This window comes from Pseudophryne corroboree, chromosome 9 (assembly GCF_028390025.1).
Source record: "Pseudophryne corroboree isolate aPseCor3 chromosome 9, aPseCor3.hap2, whole genome shotgun sequence".
Classification (NCBI taxonomy): domain Eukaryota; kingdom Metazoa; phylum Chordata; class Amphibia; order Anura; family Myobatrachidae; genus Pseudophryne; species Pseudophryne corroboree.
The window spans coordinates 155,623,925-155,642,109 of NC_086452.1; the positions used below are offsets into that span (position 1 = coordinate 155,623,925).

General features: G+C 47.1%; 1 protein-coding gene across 2 annotated transcripts in view; it reads right to left on the reverse strand.

Moving 5' to 3' along the window:
* The window catches only part of CCDC18 (coiled-coil domain containing 18), a 434,514-nt gene that overhangs the window by 176,514 nt on the left and 239,815 nt on the right, over positions 1 to 18,185 (reverse strand). For both annotated transcript variants that reach the window (XM_063939870.1, XM_063939871.1), the window contains exons 14-15: positions 15,345 to 15,476; positions 1,060 to 1,194 (exon numbers count right to left, since the gene is read on the reverse strand). In XM_063939870.1, coding sequence (XP_063795940.1) covers positions 1,060 to 1,194; positions 15,345 to 15,476 — 267 coding nt within the window. The remainder of the gene's footprint in view (positions 1 to 1,059; positions 1,195 to 15,344; positions 15,477 to 18,185) is intronic.

The following is an 18,185-nucleotide window of genomic DNA, read 5'->3' on the forward strand; positions in this document are numbered from 1 at the left end:
TTGTCATTATGGAGTATTGTGTGTAGAATTTTGAGGGAAAAAATGAATTTATTCCATTTTGGATTAAGGGGTATATTCAATTGAAGTCGAAAGCTGCCGTCTGTCGTAAAGACGTCAGTTTTCGACTTTTTAAGGTCGAATCACGATTCGACCTATTCAATATAACCCAAAATTATTTGACAAGGTGATGAATTCGACTTGTCGAAAAGCACGTGGATCGGCGGAATAGCTGCCGATCCACGTGCTTGTGTTGAAAACGTTTCGACCATCTCAGTCTGACATAAAAAAATGTCGGACTGAGATGTGGGACCCAGAGCAGGAGAGGGAGGGAGAGCCGCGGGCATATAGGGGAGATAAGCGCTACAGCACAGCAGCAGGATGTCACACAGCCGTGCCGCTCACGGCAGCTTCCACCCGGCTACAGCAAGTGAGGTCACGCTTGCTGGAGTCGGGTGGACACTGCCGTGAGGTCGGGCGGCTGTGTGACATCCTCCTGCAGCTCTACTGTAGCGCTGATCTCCTCCGTCTGCCGGCGGCTGTCCCCGCGGCTCTCCCCCCCCCCCCCTTCCTCTCCTCCTCTGGGTCCCTCATCTCAATTCGACTTGAAAAAGTCAAATTGAGATGAGATTGAATAGGGGTTGTCGGATCCATTCCGACAAATGCATGTCGGAATGGTTCCGACGCTATTTGAATATACCCCTAAGGCTGTAACATAAAATGTGGAAAAAGTGAAGCTCTGAATACTTTCCGGATGCACTGTATTTTATGATTGTCAGCCACAAACACTGGTTTTAACTATTACATTGACTATAAATAATTGGAATTGGTCCAGGGTCACCAACCCAGGGGCCCCTGCAAGTGTCCCGAGACACCCCAGGGTGCCATGGCACACAGTCAGAGAACCACTGACCTATGTATTACCATTAGTGTCCCAAAGGAACACATCTGCATTCTACATCAATACCTATGTGATAATGCAAACAATGTTTTTATAGTTTAATTAATCAAACCTTTATTCAAAAATATTGCAAAAGCCTGGAAAAGAGATAATATATGTACCTTTCTTGTTTCTATCACCAAGTTATCCAGAGATTGAAGCTGTTGTTGTTTTGATACAATGTCTTCTTGCAGGGTCTTTATGGTAAACTCATGTTCAGATACTTGAAGGTTTTTTAAATCCAACTGACACTTTAGCTATAAGAATCAAAACATCAAATCACAATACATTGTGACATAGATCACATTTCTACCATTAGGCAAGGTCAGCAAAATGAGCCACCTCAGGCAACACAGAGGAATGGCCAGGAGTGCATATAGGTCCCCAGGACGCTTCTTTAACAAGACATACACCCAACCATTTACTAGAAATCTATATTAACTGACAATTAAAGCCATGAAACTGGAATAACATGATAATGAAGGTTATCTAAGCCTTGCATAACAAGCTGTGTATGCAATATCATTAAATATACAACCATATGATAGGTGTATAAAATTGAATCAGTCTTTAATAATATATCATTTGAAAAATAAGAATTTACTTACCGATAATTCTATTTCTCATAGTCCGTAGTGGATGCTGGGGACTCCGTCAGGACCATGGGGGATAGCGGGCTCCGCAGGAGACAGGGCACATCTAAAAAAGCTTTTAGGTCACATGGTGCGTACTGGCTCCTCCCCCTATGACCCTCCTCCAAGCCTCAGTTAGGTACTGTGCCCGGACGAGCGTACACAATAAGGAAGGATCTTGAATCCCGGGTAAGACTCATACCAGCCACACCAATCACACCATACAACTTGTGATCTGAACCCAGTTAACAGTATGATAACAAAACGAAGTAGCCTCTAAAAAGATGGCTCACAACAATAATAACCCGATTTTTGTAACAATAACTATGTACAAGTATTGCAGACAATCCGCACTTGGGATGGGCGCCCAGCATCCACTACGGACTATGAGAAATAGAATTATCGGTAAGTAAATTCTTATTTTCTCTAACGTCCTAGTGGATGCTGGGGACTCCGTCAGGACCATGGGGATTATACCAAAGCTCCCAAACGGGCGGGAGAGTGCGGATGACTCTGCAGCACCGAATGAGAAAACTCCAGGTCCTCTGTAGCCAGAGTATCAAATTTGTAAAATTTTACAAACGTGTTCTCCCCTGACCACGTAGCTGCTCGGCAAAGTTGTAATGCCGAGACTCCTCGGGCAGCCGCCCAAGATGAGCCCACCTTCCTTGTGGAGTGGGCCTTTACAGATTTAGGCTGTGGCACGCCTGCCACAGAATGTGCAAGTTGGATTGTGCTACAGATCCAACGTGCAATCGTCTGTTTAGACGCAGGAGCACCCATCTTGTTGGGTGCATACAATGTAAACAACGAGTCAGTTTTTCTGACTCCAGCTGTCCTTGAAATATATATTTTTAATGCTCTGACAACGTCCAGTAACTTGGAGTCCTCCAAGTCGCTAGTAGCCGCAGGCACCACAATAGGCTGGTTTAAGTGAAATGCCGAAACCACCTTAGGGAGAAATTGAGGACGCGTCCTCAATTCTGCCCTGTCCGAATGGAATATCAGATATGGGCTCTTGTATGACAAAGCTGCCAACTCTGAAACTCTCCTGGCAGAAGCCAGGGCCAACAGCATGGTTACCTTCCATGTAAGGTATTTTAATTCTACCGATTTTAACGGCTCAAACCAATGAGATTTGAGAAAATTTAGAACCACGTTCAAATCCCACGGTGCCACTGGAGGCACTATTGGGGGTTGTATATGTAGTACACCTTTGACAAAAGTTTGTACTTCAGGCACTGACGCCAATTCCTTCTGGAAGAAAATTGATAAGGCCGAAATTTGAACTTTAATAGACCCCAATTTTAGGCCCATAGACAATCCTGCTTGCAGGAAATGTAAGAATCGACCCAATTGAAATTCTTCCGTTGGAGCCTTCTTGGCCTCACACCACGCAACATATTTTCGCCAAATGCGGTGATAATGTTGTACAGTCACTTCCTTCCTAGCCTTAATCAAGGTAGGAATAACTTCCTCTGGAATGCCCTTTTCTTTTAGAATCCGGCGTTCAACCGCCATGCCGTCAAACGCAGACGCGGTAAGTCTTGGAACATACAAGGTCCCTGCTGAAGCAGATCCCTTCTCAGAGGTAGAGGCCACGGATCCTCCGTGAGCATCTCTTGAAGTTCCGGATACCAAGTTCTCCTTGGCCAGTCCGGAGCCACCAGTATCGTTCTTACTCCTCTTTTCCGTATAATTCTCAGCACCTTTGGTATGAGAGGCAGAGGAGGGAACACATACACTGATTGGTACACCCACGGTGTTACCAGAGCGTCCACAGCTATTGCCTGAGGGTCTCTTGACCTGGCGCAATACCTGTCCAATTTTTTGTTGAGGCGAGACGCCATCATGTCTACCTTTGGTTTTTCCCAACGGTTCACAATCATGTGGAAAACTTCTGGATGAAGTCCCCACTCTCCCGGGTGAAGGTCGTGTCTGCTGAGGAAATCTGCTTCCCAGTTGTCCACTCCCGGGATGAACACTGCTGACAGTGCTATGACATGATTCTCCGCCCAGCGCAGAATCCTTGCCGCTTCTGCCATTGCACTCCTGCTTCTCGTGCCGCCTTGTCGGTTTACGTGGGCGACTGCCGTGATGTTGTCGGACTGGATCAACACCGGCTGACCCTGAAGCAGCGGTTTTGCCAGACTTAGAGCATTGTAGATCGCTCTTAGCTCCAGTATATTTATGTGAAGAGACGTCTCCAGGCTTGACCACACGCCCTGGAAATTTCTTCCCTTTGTGACTGCTCCCCAACCTCGTAGGCTGGCATCCGTAGTCACCAGGACCCAGTCCTGTATGCCGAATCTGCGGCCCACTAACAGATGGGCAGTCTGCAGCCACCACAGGAGAGACAACCTTGTTCTTGGTGACAGTGCTATCCGCTGATGCATGTGCAGATGCGATCCGGACCATTTGTCCAGCAGATCCCACTGAAATGTCCGTGCATGGAATCTGCCGAATGGAATCGCTTCGTACGAAGCCACCATCTTTCCCAGGACTCTTGTGCATTGATGTACTGACACCGTTCCTGGTTTTAGGAGGTTCCTGACAAGTTCGGATAACTCCCTTGCTTTTTCCTCCGGGAGAAACACCTTTTTCTGAACCGTGTCCAGAATCATTCCCAGGAACAGCAGACGAGTTGTCGGGGTCAATTGAGATTTTGGAAGATTCAGAATCCACCCGTGTTGCTGGAGCACTACCTGGGTTAGTGCTACACCGACTTCCAGCTGTTCTCTGGACTTTGCCCTTATCAGGAGATCGTCCAAGTAAGGGATAATTAATACGCCTTTTCTTCGTAGAAGAACCATCATTTCGGTCATTACCTTGGTAAAGACCCGAGGGGCCGTAGACAAACCAAACGGCATCGTTTGAAACTGATAATGACAGTCTTGTATCACGAACCTGAGATACCCTTGGTGTGAGGGGTAAATTGGGACATGCAGATAAGCATCCTTTATGTCCAGGGACACCATGAAGTCCCCGTCTTCCAGATTCGCTATCACTGCTCTGAGTGACTCCATTTTGAACTTGAATTTCTGTATGTACAGGTTCAAGGATTTCAGATTTAGAATAGGTCTTACCGAACCGTCCGGCTTCAGTACCACAAATAGTGTGGAATAATACCCCTTTCCCTGTTGTAGGAGGGGTACCTTGACTATCACCTGCTGAGAATACAGCTTGTGAATGGCTTCCAAAACCGACGTCCTTTCTGAGGGAGACGTTGGTAAAGCAGACTTTAGGAACCGGCGAGGGGGAAACCTTTCGAACTCCAGCATGTAACCCTGAGATATTATCTGCAGGACCCACGGGTCCACTTGTGAGTGAGCCCATTGATTGCTGAAAATCTTGAGTCGACCCCCCACCGTTCCTGGGTCCGCTTGTAAAGCCCCAGCGTCATGCTGATGGCTTTGTAGAAGCCGGGGCGGGCTTCTGTTCCTGGGCAGGGGCTGCGTGCTGCCCTTTCTTACCCTTTCCTCTGCCTCTCGGCAGATAAGACTGTCCTTTTGGTCGCTTTTTATAGGAGCGAAAGGACTGCGGCTGAAAAGACGGTGTCTTTTTCTGTTGTGAAGGGGTCTGAGGTAAAAAGGTGGATTTGCCGGCAGTTGCCTTGGTCACCAGGTCCAAAAGACCGACCCCAAACAATTCCTCTCCTTTATATGGCAATACTTCCATATGCCTCTTGGAATCCGCATCACCTGACCACTGTCGCGTCCATAAACTTCTTCTAGCAGATATGGACATCGCGCTTACTCTTGATGCTAGAGTACAAACATCCCTCTGAGCATCTCGCATATAAAGAAAAGCATCCTTTAATTGCTCTAGAGTCAATAAAATACTGTCCCTATCCAGGGTCTCAATATTTTCAGTCAGAGAATCCAACCACACTACCCCAGCACTGCACATCCAGGCTGAGGCTATTGCCGGTCGCAGTATAACACCCGTATGTGTGTATATACTCTTCAGTGTAGTTTCCAGCCTCCTATCTGCTGGATCCTTGAGGGCGGCCGTATCAGGAGACGGCAACGCCACTTGCTTTGATAAACGTGTGAGCGCCTTATCCACCTTAGGGGGTGATTCCCAGCGCGCCCTAACCTCTGGTGGGAAAGGGTATAATGCCAACAACTTCTTTGAAATTAGCATTTTTCTATCGGGGGTAACCCACGCTTCATCACACACATCATTCAATTCCTCTGATTCTGGGAAAAATACAGGTAGTTTTTTCACCCCCCACATAATACCCCTTTTTGAGGTACCAGTAGTATCAGAAAGCTGCAAAGCCTCCTTCATTGCCGTGATCATATAACGTGTGGCCCTATTGGAAAATACGTTTACTTCCTCACCGTCGACACTAGATTCATCTGTGTCGGTACCCGTGTCGACTGACTGAGGTAAGGGACGTTTTACAGCCCCTGACGGTGTCTGAGATGCCTGAACCGGTACTAACTGGTTTGCCGGGCGTCTCATTTCGTCAACTGACTTTTGTAATGTGCTGACATTATCACGTAATTCCATAACCAAAGCCATCCATTCCGGTGTCGACTCCCTAGGGGGTGACATTACCATCATCGGCAATTGCTCTGCCTCCACACCAACTTCGTCCTCATACATGTCGACACACACGTACCGACACACACAGCAGCCACACAGTGAATGCTCTATTGAAGACAGGACCCTCCTAGCCCTTTGGGGAGACAGAGGGAGAGTTTGCCAGCACACACCAAAAGCGCTATACAGTATATAACAACCCTAGAAGGTGTTGTTTTTATATATGCGCTCTCAATATATATTTATATCGCCAATTTATGCCCCCCCTCTCTTTGTTACCCTGTTTCTGTAGTGCAGTGCAGGGGAGAGTCGTGGGAGCCTTCCTCACCAGCGGAGCCGTGCAGGAAAATGGCGCCGAGTGCTGAGGAGAATAAGCTCCGCCCCTTTTCCGGCGGGCTTTTCTCCCGGTTTTTCTAATAAACTGGCCTGGGTTAAATACATACATATAGCCTTAATGGCTATATGTGATGTATATATTTGCCTCTAAGGTACTCTATATTGCTGCCCAGGGCGCCCCCAGCAGCGCCCTGCACCCTCCGTGACCGAGATCCGTGAGCCGTGTAGCAACAATGGCGCACAGCTGCAGTGCTGTGCGCTACCTCTATGAAGACTGAAGTCTTCTGCCGCCTGTTTCCGGACCTCCGTTCTGCCGTTCTTCAGCGTCTGTAAGGGGGATCGGCGGCGCGGCTCCGGGACGAACCCCAGGCTGACCTGTGTTCCGACTCCCTCTGGAGCTCAGTGTCCAGTAGCCTAAGACTTCAATCCTCCTGCAGGCAGGTGAGTTGCAAGTCTCTCCCCTAAGTCCCTCGTTGCAGTGCTCCTGTCGCCAGCAGGAGACACTGATTAGAAACCTAAAAAAAACTTTTCTAACTAGCTCTTTAAGAGAGCCACCTAGATTGCACCCTCTCGGACGGGCACAAAAACCTAACTGAGGCTTGGAGGAGGGTCATAGGGGGAGGAGCCAGTACGCACCATGTGACCTAAAAGCTTTTTTAGATGTGCCCTGTCTCCTGCGGAGCCCGCTATCCCCCATGGTCCTGACGGAGTCCCAGCATCCACTAGGACGTTAGAGAAAATAAGATTTTAAACCTACCGGTAAATCTATTTCTCCTAGTCCGTAGAGGATGCTGGGGACTCCGTAAGGACCATGGGGTGTAGACGGGCTCCGCAGGAGATAGGGCACCTAAAAAGAACTTTGACTATGGGTGTGCACTGGCTCCTCCCTCTATGCCCCTCCTCCAGACCTCAGTTAGAGAACTGTGCCCAGAGGAGATGGACAATACAAGGCAGGATTTAGCAATCCAAGGGCAAGATTCATACCAGCCCACACCAATCATACAATGTAACCTGGAACATACATAACCAGTTAACCGTATGAACAACAACAGTAACGGTCCAAGACCGATTTCAACTGTAACATAACCCTTATGTAAGCAACAACTATATACAAGTCTTGCAGAGTTTCCGCACTGGGACGGGCGCCCAGCATCCTCTACGGACTAGGAGAAATAGATTTACCGGTAGGTTTAAAATCTTATTTTCTCTAACGTCCTAGAGGATGCTGGGGACTCCGTAAGGACCATGGGGTTTATACCAAAGCATCCAATCGGGCGGGAGAGTGCGTATGACTCTGCAGCACCGACTGAGCAAACGCTAGGTCCTCATCAGCCAGGGTATCAAACTTGTAGAATTTAGCAAAAGTGTTTGACCCGACCAAGTCGCCGCTCGGCAAAGTTGTAATGCCGAGACGCCTCGGGCAGCCGCCCAAGAAGAGCCCACCTTCCTAGTGGAATGGGCCTTAACCGAATTTGGTACCGGCAATCCAGCCGTAGAGTGAGCCTGCTGAATCGTATTACAGATCCAGCGAGCAATAGTCTGCTTCGAAGCAGGTGCGCCAATCTTATTGGCCGCATACAGGACAAACAGAGCCTCTGTTTTCCTAAGTCTAGCCGTCCTGGCTACATACATTTTTAAGGCCCTGACTACGTCCAGGGATCTGGAATCCTCCAGGTCACTTGTAGCCACAGGCACCACAATAGGTTATACACAAAAACAAATGTACAGATGGCGCTTCAGTTCAAAGGTGCTGCAATCTCCCAGCTGGGACGGTTATCAATTTCCCAAAAAGTTCAATCCTAGTTCTATAGTTTTGCTGGGGTGCGCTCCCTGGGTCACTACGGGTACTATTTCTTTTTGTGGGAAGGCAAAGTTCTCCTCACTGGACAGTTTATCAGCAGTACTTCCTTGTTCTGGTATAACACGGTGTCCTCAAAGAAATAATTGGTATATAGTGAAGTCCCGTAGGGTTCAAATGGATTATAAGAATTTACAATCACATATACAGTGTATCGTAAAGGAAATTTTAATCCGCCTGGGTGCGGCGGACCTACGTACCGGACTTAGTGGGGTGTCAGCAATGTCCACCCAATTGCGCTTGTAGTATCCCTTCCTTTAATCCTGTCGATTCCAATATTGGTTCTTCCCTAGTTCACCTTTACCTCTCCATCCAAGTGGGGGGTTTCCGTAAATAGGAAAAAATACCAATATAGTGAAGTATTGCTTGTGTTTAGGTGTAAGAATTATTTATTCATAAAGTGCAGGTAAATATAATAATATTTTAAAAATTAAAGACGTCTTGATCACAATAACAAATTTAAAATCCACTGCCCGGGCAGAAACGCGTTGGTGACTGATTGGAGGGACCTGCTGGAGCCAGAGGGAACACGCTGATTGCTGCTATATACCCCGGGGAGCTACATTGCAAGCGCTGTTTGGGTGGGCCACTGTGACACCCTACAACCTCTGGTACGTGGGTCCACTAATCTGTGGTGGATTTTAAATTTGTTATTGTGATCAAGACGTCTTTAATTTTTAAAATATTATTATATTTACCTGCACTTTATGAATAAATAATTCTTACACCTAAACACAAGCAATACTTCACTATATTGGTATTTTTTCCTATTTACGGAAACCCCCCACTTGGATGGAGAGGTAAAGGTGAACTAGGGAAGAACCAATATTGGAATCGACAGGATTAAAGGAAGGGATACTACAAGCGCAATTGGGTGGACATTGCTGACACCCCACTAAGTCCGGTACGTAGGTCCGCCGCACCCAGGCGGATTAAAATTTCCTTTACGATACACTGTATATGTGATTGTAAATTCTTATAATCCATTTGAACCCTACGGGACTTCACTATATACCAATTCTTTCTTTGAGGACACCGTGTTATACCAGAACAAGGAAGTACTGCTGATAAACTGTCCAGTGAGGAGAACTTTGCCTTCCCACAAAAATAAATAGTACCCGTAGTGACCCAGGGAGCGCACCCCAGCAAAACTATAGAACTAGGACCACAATAGGTTGATTCATATGGAATGAAGAAACCACTTTAGGTAAAAATTGCGGACGTGTCCTCAATTCAGCTCGATCCACATGAAAAATCAAGTAGGGGCTCTTGTGTGACAAAGCCGCCAATTCTGACACTCGCCTTGCTGATGCTAAGGCCAACAACATGACCACCTTCCAGGTAAGAAATTTCAACTCAACCTTGTTAAGCGGTTCAAACCAGTGTGATTTTAGGAAATGCAACACCACGTTCAGGTCCCATGGTGCTACTGGAGGCACAAAAGGGGGCTGGATGTGCAGCACTCCCTTTACAAACGTCTGGACTTCTGGAAGAGAGGCCAATTCCTTCTGAAAGAAAATCGAGAGGGCCGAAATCTGTACCTTAACAGAGCCTAATTTCAGGCCCATATCCACTCCTGTTTGTAGGAAGTGGAGAAAACGACCCAGATGAAAATCTTCCGTAGGTGCATTCTTGGTCTCACACCAAGACACATACTTTCGCCAGATACGGTGATAATGTTTTACCGTCACCTCCTTCCTAGCCTTTATTAAAGTAGGGATGACCTCTTCCGGAATCCCCTTTTTCGCTAGGATTCGGCGTTCAACTGCCATGCCGTCAAACGGAACCGCGGTAAGTCTTGAAATACACAGGGCCCCTGTTGCAACAGGTCTTCCCTCAGAGGAAGAGGCCAGGGGTCTCCTGTGAGCATCTCTTGTAGATCCGAGTACCAGGCCCTTCGAGGCCAGTTTGGGACAACGAGTATCGTCTGTACTCTTCTTCGTCTTATGATCCTCAACACTTTTGTGATGAGAGGAAGAGGAGGAAACACGTAGACCGATTTGAACATCCACGGTGTTACCAGAGCGTCTACTGCTACTGCCTGAGGGTCCCGAGACCTGGCACAGTACCTCCGAAGCTTTTTGTTGAGGCGTGACGCCATCATGTCTATTTGAGGAGTTCCCCAAAGACGCGTTACGTCTGCAAAGACTTCTTGATGAAGTCCACTCTCCTGGATGGAGATCGTGTCTGCTGAGGAAGTCTGCTTCCCACTTGTCCACTCCCGGAATGAAGACAGCCGACAGAGCGCTTACATGATTTTACGCCCAGCAAAGGATCCTTGTGGCTTCCGCCATCGCGACTCTGCTTCTTGTCCCGCCTTGGCGGTTCACATGAGCCACTGCTGTGACATTGTCTGATTGAATCAGAACCGGTAGGTTTCGAAGAAGACTCTCCGCTTGTCGAAGGCCGTTGTAAATGGCTCTGAGTTCCAACACATTGATGTGTAGACAGGACTCCTGGTCTGACCAAAGACCCTGAAAATTCTTTCCCTGCGTGACCGCTCCCCATCCTCGGAGGCTCGCGTCCGTGGTAACCAGGATCCAATCCTGAATTCTGAACCTGCGACCCTCCAGGAGGTGAGCACTTTGCAACCACCACAGGAGGGACACTCTGGCCCCTGGGGACAGAGTTATTTTCCGATGTAAGTGCAGATGGGACCCGGACCACTTGTCCAGAAGATCCCATTGAAAAGTCCTTGCATGGAACCTTCCGAAGGGAATGGCCTCGTAGGCCGCCACCATTTTCCCCAGAACTCGAGTGCATTGGTGAACTGACACCCTTTTCGGTTTTAGCAGGTCTCTGACCATGTCCTGGATGTCCTGGGCTTTCTCTATTGGGAGGAAGACCTTCATTTGTTCCGTATCCAGTATCATACCTAGGAACGGTAGTCGAGTTGTCGGAATCAACTGCGACTTCGGTAGATTTAGAATCCAACCGTGTTGCTGGAGCACACTCAGAGAGAGCTCCACACTGCTCAGCAATTTCTCCCTTGATCTCGCTTTTATCAGAAGATCGTCCAAGTATGGGATAATTGTGACTCCATGCTTGCGCAGGACCACCATCATTTCCGCCATTATCTTGGTGAAAATCCTCGGGGCCGTGGAGAGTCCAAACGGCAACGTCTGAAATTGGTAATGACGATCATATACAGCGAATCTCAGGTATTCCCGATGGGGGGCATATATGGTGACATGAAAGTACGCATCCTTTATGTCCAGAGACACCATAAACTCCCCCTCCTCCATGTTGGCTATTATCGCTCTGAGAGATTCCATTTTGAATTTGAATCTTTTTATGTACAGGTTTAGGGATTTCAGATTCAAAATAGGTCTGACCGAACCGTCCGGTTTTGGGACCACAAATAGGGTTGAGTAGTAACCTCTTCCCTGCTGGTGCAGGGGAACCTTGATTATCACTTGCTGTATACACAGCGTTTGAATTGCAGCTAACACTATATCCCTGTCCGATGTGGAAGCTGGTAGGGCCGATTTGAAAAATCGGCGCGGGGGCACCTCCTCGAATTCCAATGTGTAACCCTGGGAAACTATTTCCAACACCCAGGGATTCAGGTCCGAACTGACCCAGGCCTGACTGAAAAGTTGAAGACGTGCCCCCACCGGTGCGGACTCCCTCAGGGGAGCCCCAGCGTCATGCTGTGGGTTTTGGAGCAGCCGGGGAGGACTTTTGTTCCTGGGCACCTGCCGAAGCAGGTGCTCTTTTGCCTCTGCCCTTACCTCTGGCGAGGAAAGAGGATCGCCGACCTCTTCTGGACTTGTGCGACCGAAAGGACTGCATCTGATAGGGTGTCACTTTCTTTTGCTGTTGGGGAATATATGGTAAAAAATTTGATTTACCTGCTGTAGCTGTGGAAACCAGGTCCGTCAGCCCATCCCCAAACAATACATCACCCTTATAGGGTAGTACTTCCATATGTTTTTTGGAATCCGCATCACCCGTCCATTGGCGAGTCCATAAGGATCTTCTCGCTGAGATAGACATGGCATTGGCCCTAGAAGCTAGCAATCCAATGTCCCTTTGAACATCCCTCATAAATAAGACTGCGTCTTTTATATGGGCTAGAGTTAAGAATATAGTATCCTTATCCATATTATCAAATTGATCTGTCAGCTCATCTGTCCAAGCTGCAATTGCGCTACACACCCATGCCGACGCAATTGTCGGTCTTAGCACAGCACCCGTATGAGAATAAATACCCTTTAAGGTAGTTTCTTGCCTGCGATCTGCAGGGTCCTTAAGGGTCGCTGTGTCAGGAGACGGTTGCGCCACTTTCTTGGACAAGCGCGTCAGGGCCTTGTCCACAGTGGGGGGAGTGATTCCCAAATCTCCCTGTCCTGCTTAGGGAAGGGGTATGCCATATAAATTCTTTTGGGGATCTGCCAAGCTTTTCCAAAGAAATCATTTAATTCATGAGATGTGGGAAAGTTAATAATCTGTTTCTTTTCCTTAAACATGTGTACCCTTGTGTCGGGGACCGAGGGTTCATCCTCAATATGCAACACATCCCTTATTGCCACAATCATACACTGAACGGTTTTAGTCAACCTAGGGTGCAATTTTACTTCGTCGTAGTCGACACTGGAATCAGAATCCGTGTCGGTAGTAGTGTCTTGTGTTAAGGGACGCTTTTGAGACCCCGACGTGCCCTGTGAGTCGGTCCAATCCGAGGATTGACCCCCTGATGTCCCCCCTAATTCAGCCTTATCAAGCCTTTTATGTAAAGATGCCACACTTGCATTCAACATATGCCACATGTCCATCCAATCCGGAGTCGGTACAACCGACGGGGACACACCACTCATTTGCTCCACCTCCTCCTTGGAGAAGCCTTCCGCCTCAGACATGTCGACACACACGTACCGACACCCCACACACACAGGGATTAACCTATAAGGGGACAAAATCCCAACCAGGCCCTAAGGAGGGACAGAGAGAGAGTATGCCAGCACACACCAGCGCTTAAAAACACTGGAAAAATTATGACCAGATAGCGCTTTTCTATATATAATATACCAATTCCCACTCACTGCGTCGCTAATGTGCCCCCCTCTCTTTTTTCCAGCCTGTGAAGTTCAGCAGGGGAGAAAATGGCGCTGGTTAGTGCTGAGGATCAAGCCCCGCCCACCCGACGGCGGGCTTCGGTCCCAGTGATTTTTCAATGAAAATGGCGGGGGATCTTAGATTTACTGCCTCCGCAGCCTAATCTATCTGCATTTGCCAAATGTGAGGTTTATTGCTGCCCAGGGCGCCGACGCCCCCCTCCCCCCCCCCCCCCCCCCGCGCCCTTCAGTGCTGCTCTGTGTGTGTGTGACTGGGAGCAATGGCGCGCAGCGCCTTACCTCATGAAGATCTGATGCCTTCTGCCGCCTAAGATGTCTTCTGCCTTCTCATCCGGCTTCTTTCTTCGGCATCTGTGAGGAGGACGGCGGCGCGGCTCCGGGACGAACTCCAGGTGAGACCTGTGTTCCAACTCCCTCTGGAGCTAATGGTGTCCAGTAGCCTTAGAAGCAGTGCCCAACTTGACAAGCCAGCTCTGCTTCTCTCTCCTCAGTCCCACGATGCAGGGAGCCTGTTGCCAACAGGACTCCCTGAAAATAAAAAACCTAACAAAATTCTTCTTCAACAGAAAACTCTGGAGAGCTCTCTGCAGTGCACCCATTCTCCTCTGGGCACAAGATCTAACTGGGGTCTGGAGGAGGGGCATAGAGGGAGGAGCCAGTGCACACCCATAGTCAAAGTTCTTTTTAGGTGGCCTATCTCCTGCGGAGCCCGTCTATACCCCATGGTCCTTACGGAGTCCCCAGCATCCTCTAGGACGTAAGAGAAATACAGGTTATTCCTTCATTTCCTGCTACTGTTAAGTTGGTTACACACAGGCCTTGATTTAGATTTGGAAGCAAGTCAGAAAAAGCATGTGATTTTGTATCTGGAACAAACCATTTTGTAATGCAAGGGTAGTAAACATATATTTTTTTTTGTGCAGGGTAAATACTGGCTGCTTTTGCATGTAGCCCTCAAATGTTAGCTTTATTTTTACACTGCAATTTAGATTTCAGTTTGGACACATCCCACCCAAATCTAAGGGTGTGTACACACAGTGAGATCCTTGCTATGCCCGATTTTCACTTTGCGATTTCCCCTGAGCTCCCCGGAGCCCAGCACCACCGATTTTGACTAACTTTTCTTGAGATATGGACTATGTGTGCTTACGAATTTGGCTTATGTGAGATTTTGGCTTATGTGAGATGAACTAGATAGTACACCGATCTAGCAAGGATGGACTTGCCTGCACAGTCTATCTTTTCTTGCGATACCGACCTGGCGGGACCGTGCATCGGGATCGCAAGTGGCATAACACCTTGCAATTTGCACTAACTTTTCTTGCGATTTTGACTATATAGTCAAAATCGAAAGAAAAAATCTCACCGTGTGTACACACTATAACTCTTTCTGCACTTGCTACCTTTGCCCCACCTGCCGTGCAACATGGTTTTGACCAGTTGCTTGCTTTTTTTCTTTTCATTTGCTTCCACACCTGAGTAATCCCCACAGGGCGATATATTGGCAGTTCGAGTGAACGGTCAATATAACGCTAGCGGGTCAGCAGGTGTGTACACCCAATAATAACATTATTCACAGACATATCACATCAGCTATGCAGCCACCCCCAGACACTTCCTGCAGACCCTAACGTAACAGCTGGGGAGGGGGGCGGCGACGACGACTGAAATTCTCACCCAGCTGGATGACAGGACTAAGATATAGAGCGGCCAATCAGTAAGTGTATATGCTTACCAAAACAACTAATAAAACTGATGTGTAATCATTTCCGGTTTACCGAGTTTCTGCATAGTGGGCAGTATAGGACTTGCTGAATATGGGGTTGCTAAGAGACAAATGTTGCCCTTCCCTGATAGGCTACATCGTTAAGTAGCAGTAGAGCTGGATGGATAAGCTAAATATGCATTTCCCTACATAACATGAAAACAATGCATCCGTTTGATGCTCTTACATGCTCAATCTGTTTCAAGAGTTCATTGTGTTGAGCTAGGTGGATGGTTTTACATTTTTCAAACGCCAAATGAACCTCTTTATGTTCTTTGCTAATGTTTTCCTCTAAGTGGTGTATCTGAGCTTTCACATCCTGAAAAATATGAAAAATATCATGAAACCTCAAGAATTCTGACAACATATGGTATTGCAAAAGAGAAAAGAGGGTAGCGATGTGGTGCACTAAGTCGATAAGGCTTAAGAATAAATGTTAAAATATAACTTTTATTAAGAATATATAAATGAAGTTGATTCCCCACCTAGTAAAGTTAAAAAGCAAAATATTTAAAAAGATAGACAATAGATAAGAAATGAAAGGAATAAAATATTGTGCCGGGATGCCGCTAGATACTTCTATTATAACTTAATTCCTTATTCAAAATGTCAATAAATCTACTGTGACTAAGATTGGTGTCGTGTCATGTCTTTGCCAATGGTTATATTATCAGGCTGAATATTCACATACGTAGTTAGCGGAGATGAACAGAATTCACTTCTCTTTCGGTCTAAAAGTGTTTAGTTCTATAAATAGAGAATGACTGATTAAAAGCTCTTAATGTTGATCTTACCCTGTCAATATGGGTATAGCTATCAGTTAGTATTGGGAAATAGTACAGTAAATAACTATCGTTTTATTTTATATCTACATCCGGATTAGCTACTGCACCCGGAATTAAACTGTTCGCTCCGAGGTGATGCTCATAGTAATTCACCAGGTGGGCAATATTTAAATGGGAATCACCATACGATCATACAGCTCGTTTGACAGTTTAAATTCTATTATTATCTCTGTCCTATGAGCTCTGCAGTCTATTTCCTAACCACTGAAAGCTATGCAAATGTATCCATATTGTATCTATTCACAGAAAGTTGCATACTGTCAGGGTAGAGCCTTGTGAAGATATAGCAACAATTTATCTTTACACTAAAATCCCTGTATATATTGCTGGTATGTGAAGTTAGATATCGATTCTCTGGTCAGTGCACATAAATAAGAATTTACTTACCGATAATTCTATTTCTCGTAGTCCGTAGTGGATGCTGGGAACTCCGTAAGGACCATGGGGAATAGCGGCTCCGCAGGAGACTGGGCACATCTAAAGAAAGCTTTAGGATCACCTGGTGTGCACTGGCTCCTCCCCCTATGACCCTCCTCCAAGCCTCAGTTAGGATACTGTGCCCGGACGAGCGTACACAATAAGGAAGGATTTTGAATCCCGGGTAAGACTCATACCAGCCACACCAATCACACTGTACAACTTGTGATCTGAACCCAGTTAACAGCATGATAATAGAGGAGCCTCTAGAAAAGATGGCTCACTACAACAATAACCCGAATTTTTTGGTAACAATAATTATGTACCAGTATTGCAGACAATCCGCACTTGGGATGGGCGCCCAGCATCCACTACGGACTACGAGAAATAGAATTATCGGTAAGTAAATTCTTATTTTCTCTGACGTCCTAGTGGATGCTGGGAACTCCGTAAGGACCATGGGGATTATACCAAAGCTCCCAAACGGGCGGAAGAGTGCGGATGACTCTGCAGCACCGAATGAGAGAACTCCAGGTCCTCCTCAGTCAAGATATCAAATTTGTAGAATTTTACAAACGTATTTGCTCCTGACCAAGTAACTGCTCGGCAAAGTTGTAAAGCCGAGACCCCTCGGGCAGCTGCCCAAGATGAGCCCACCTTCCTTGTGGAGTGGGCATTTTAAGATTTTTGGCTGTGGCAGGCCTGCCACAGAATGTGCAAGCTGAATTGTACTACAAATCCAACGAGCAATCGTCTGCTTAGAAGCAGAAGCACCCAGTTTGTTGGGTGCATACAGGATAAACAGCGAGTCAGATTTTCTGACTCCAGCCGTCCTGGAAACATGTATTTTCAGGGTCCTGACCACGTCAAGCAACTTGGAATCCTCCAAGTCCTTAGTAGCCGCAGGTACCACAATAGGTTGGTTCATGTGAAATGCAGAAACCACCTTAGGTAGAAAATTTGAGGACGAGTCCTCAATTCTGTCCTTTCAGAATGAACTATTAAGTAAGGGCTTTTATATGATAAAGCCGCCAATTCTGACACCCGCCTGGCTGAAACCAGGGCTAACTCGTCACTTCCATGTGAGATATTTTAAGTCCACAGTGGTGAGTGGTTCAAACCAATGTGACTTTAGAAAAACTCAACACAACATTGAGATCCCCAAGGTGCCACTGGAGGCACAAAAGGAGACTGTATATGCAGTACCCCTTTTACAAATGTCTGAACTTCAGGCACTGAAGCCAGTTCTTTTTGGAAGAAAATCGACAGGGCCGACATTTGAACCTTAATGGACCCTAATTTTAGGCCCATAGACAGTCCTGTTTGCAGGAAATGGAGGAAACGACCCAGTTGAAATTCCTCTGTAGGGGCCTTCTTGGCCTCACCCCACGCAACATATTTTCGCCAAATGCGGTGATAATGTTTTGCGGTTACGTCTTTCCTGGCCTTGACCAGGGTAGGGATCTTCAGGATCCGGCGTTCAACCGCCATGCCGTCAAACGCAGCCGCGGTAAGTCTTGGAACAGACAAGGCCCTTGCTGGAGCAGGTCCTTTCTTAGAGGTAGAGGCCACGGTTCGTCCGTGAGCATCTCTTGAAGTTCCGGATACCAAGTCCTTCTTGGCCAATCCGGAACCACGAGTATAGTTCTTACTCCTCTCCTTCTTATGATTCTCAGTACTTTTGGTATGAGGGGCAGAGGAGGGAACCCATACACTGACTGGTACACCCACGGTGTTACCAGAGCGTCCACCGCTATTGCCTGAGG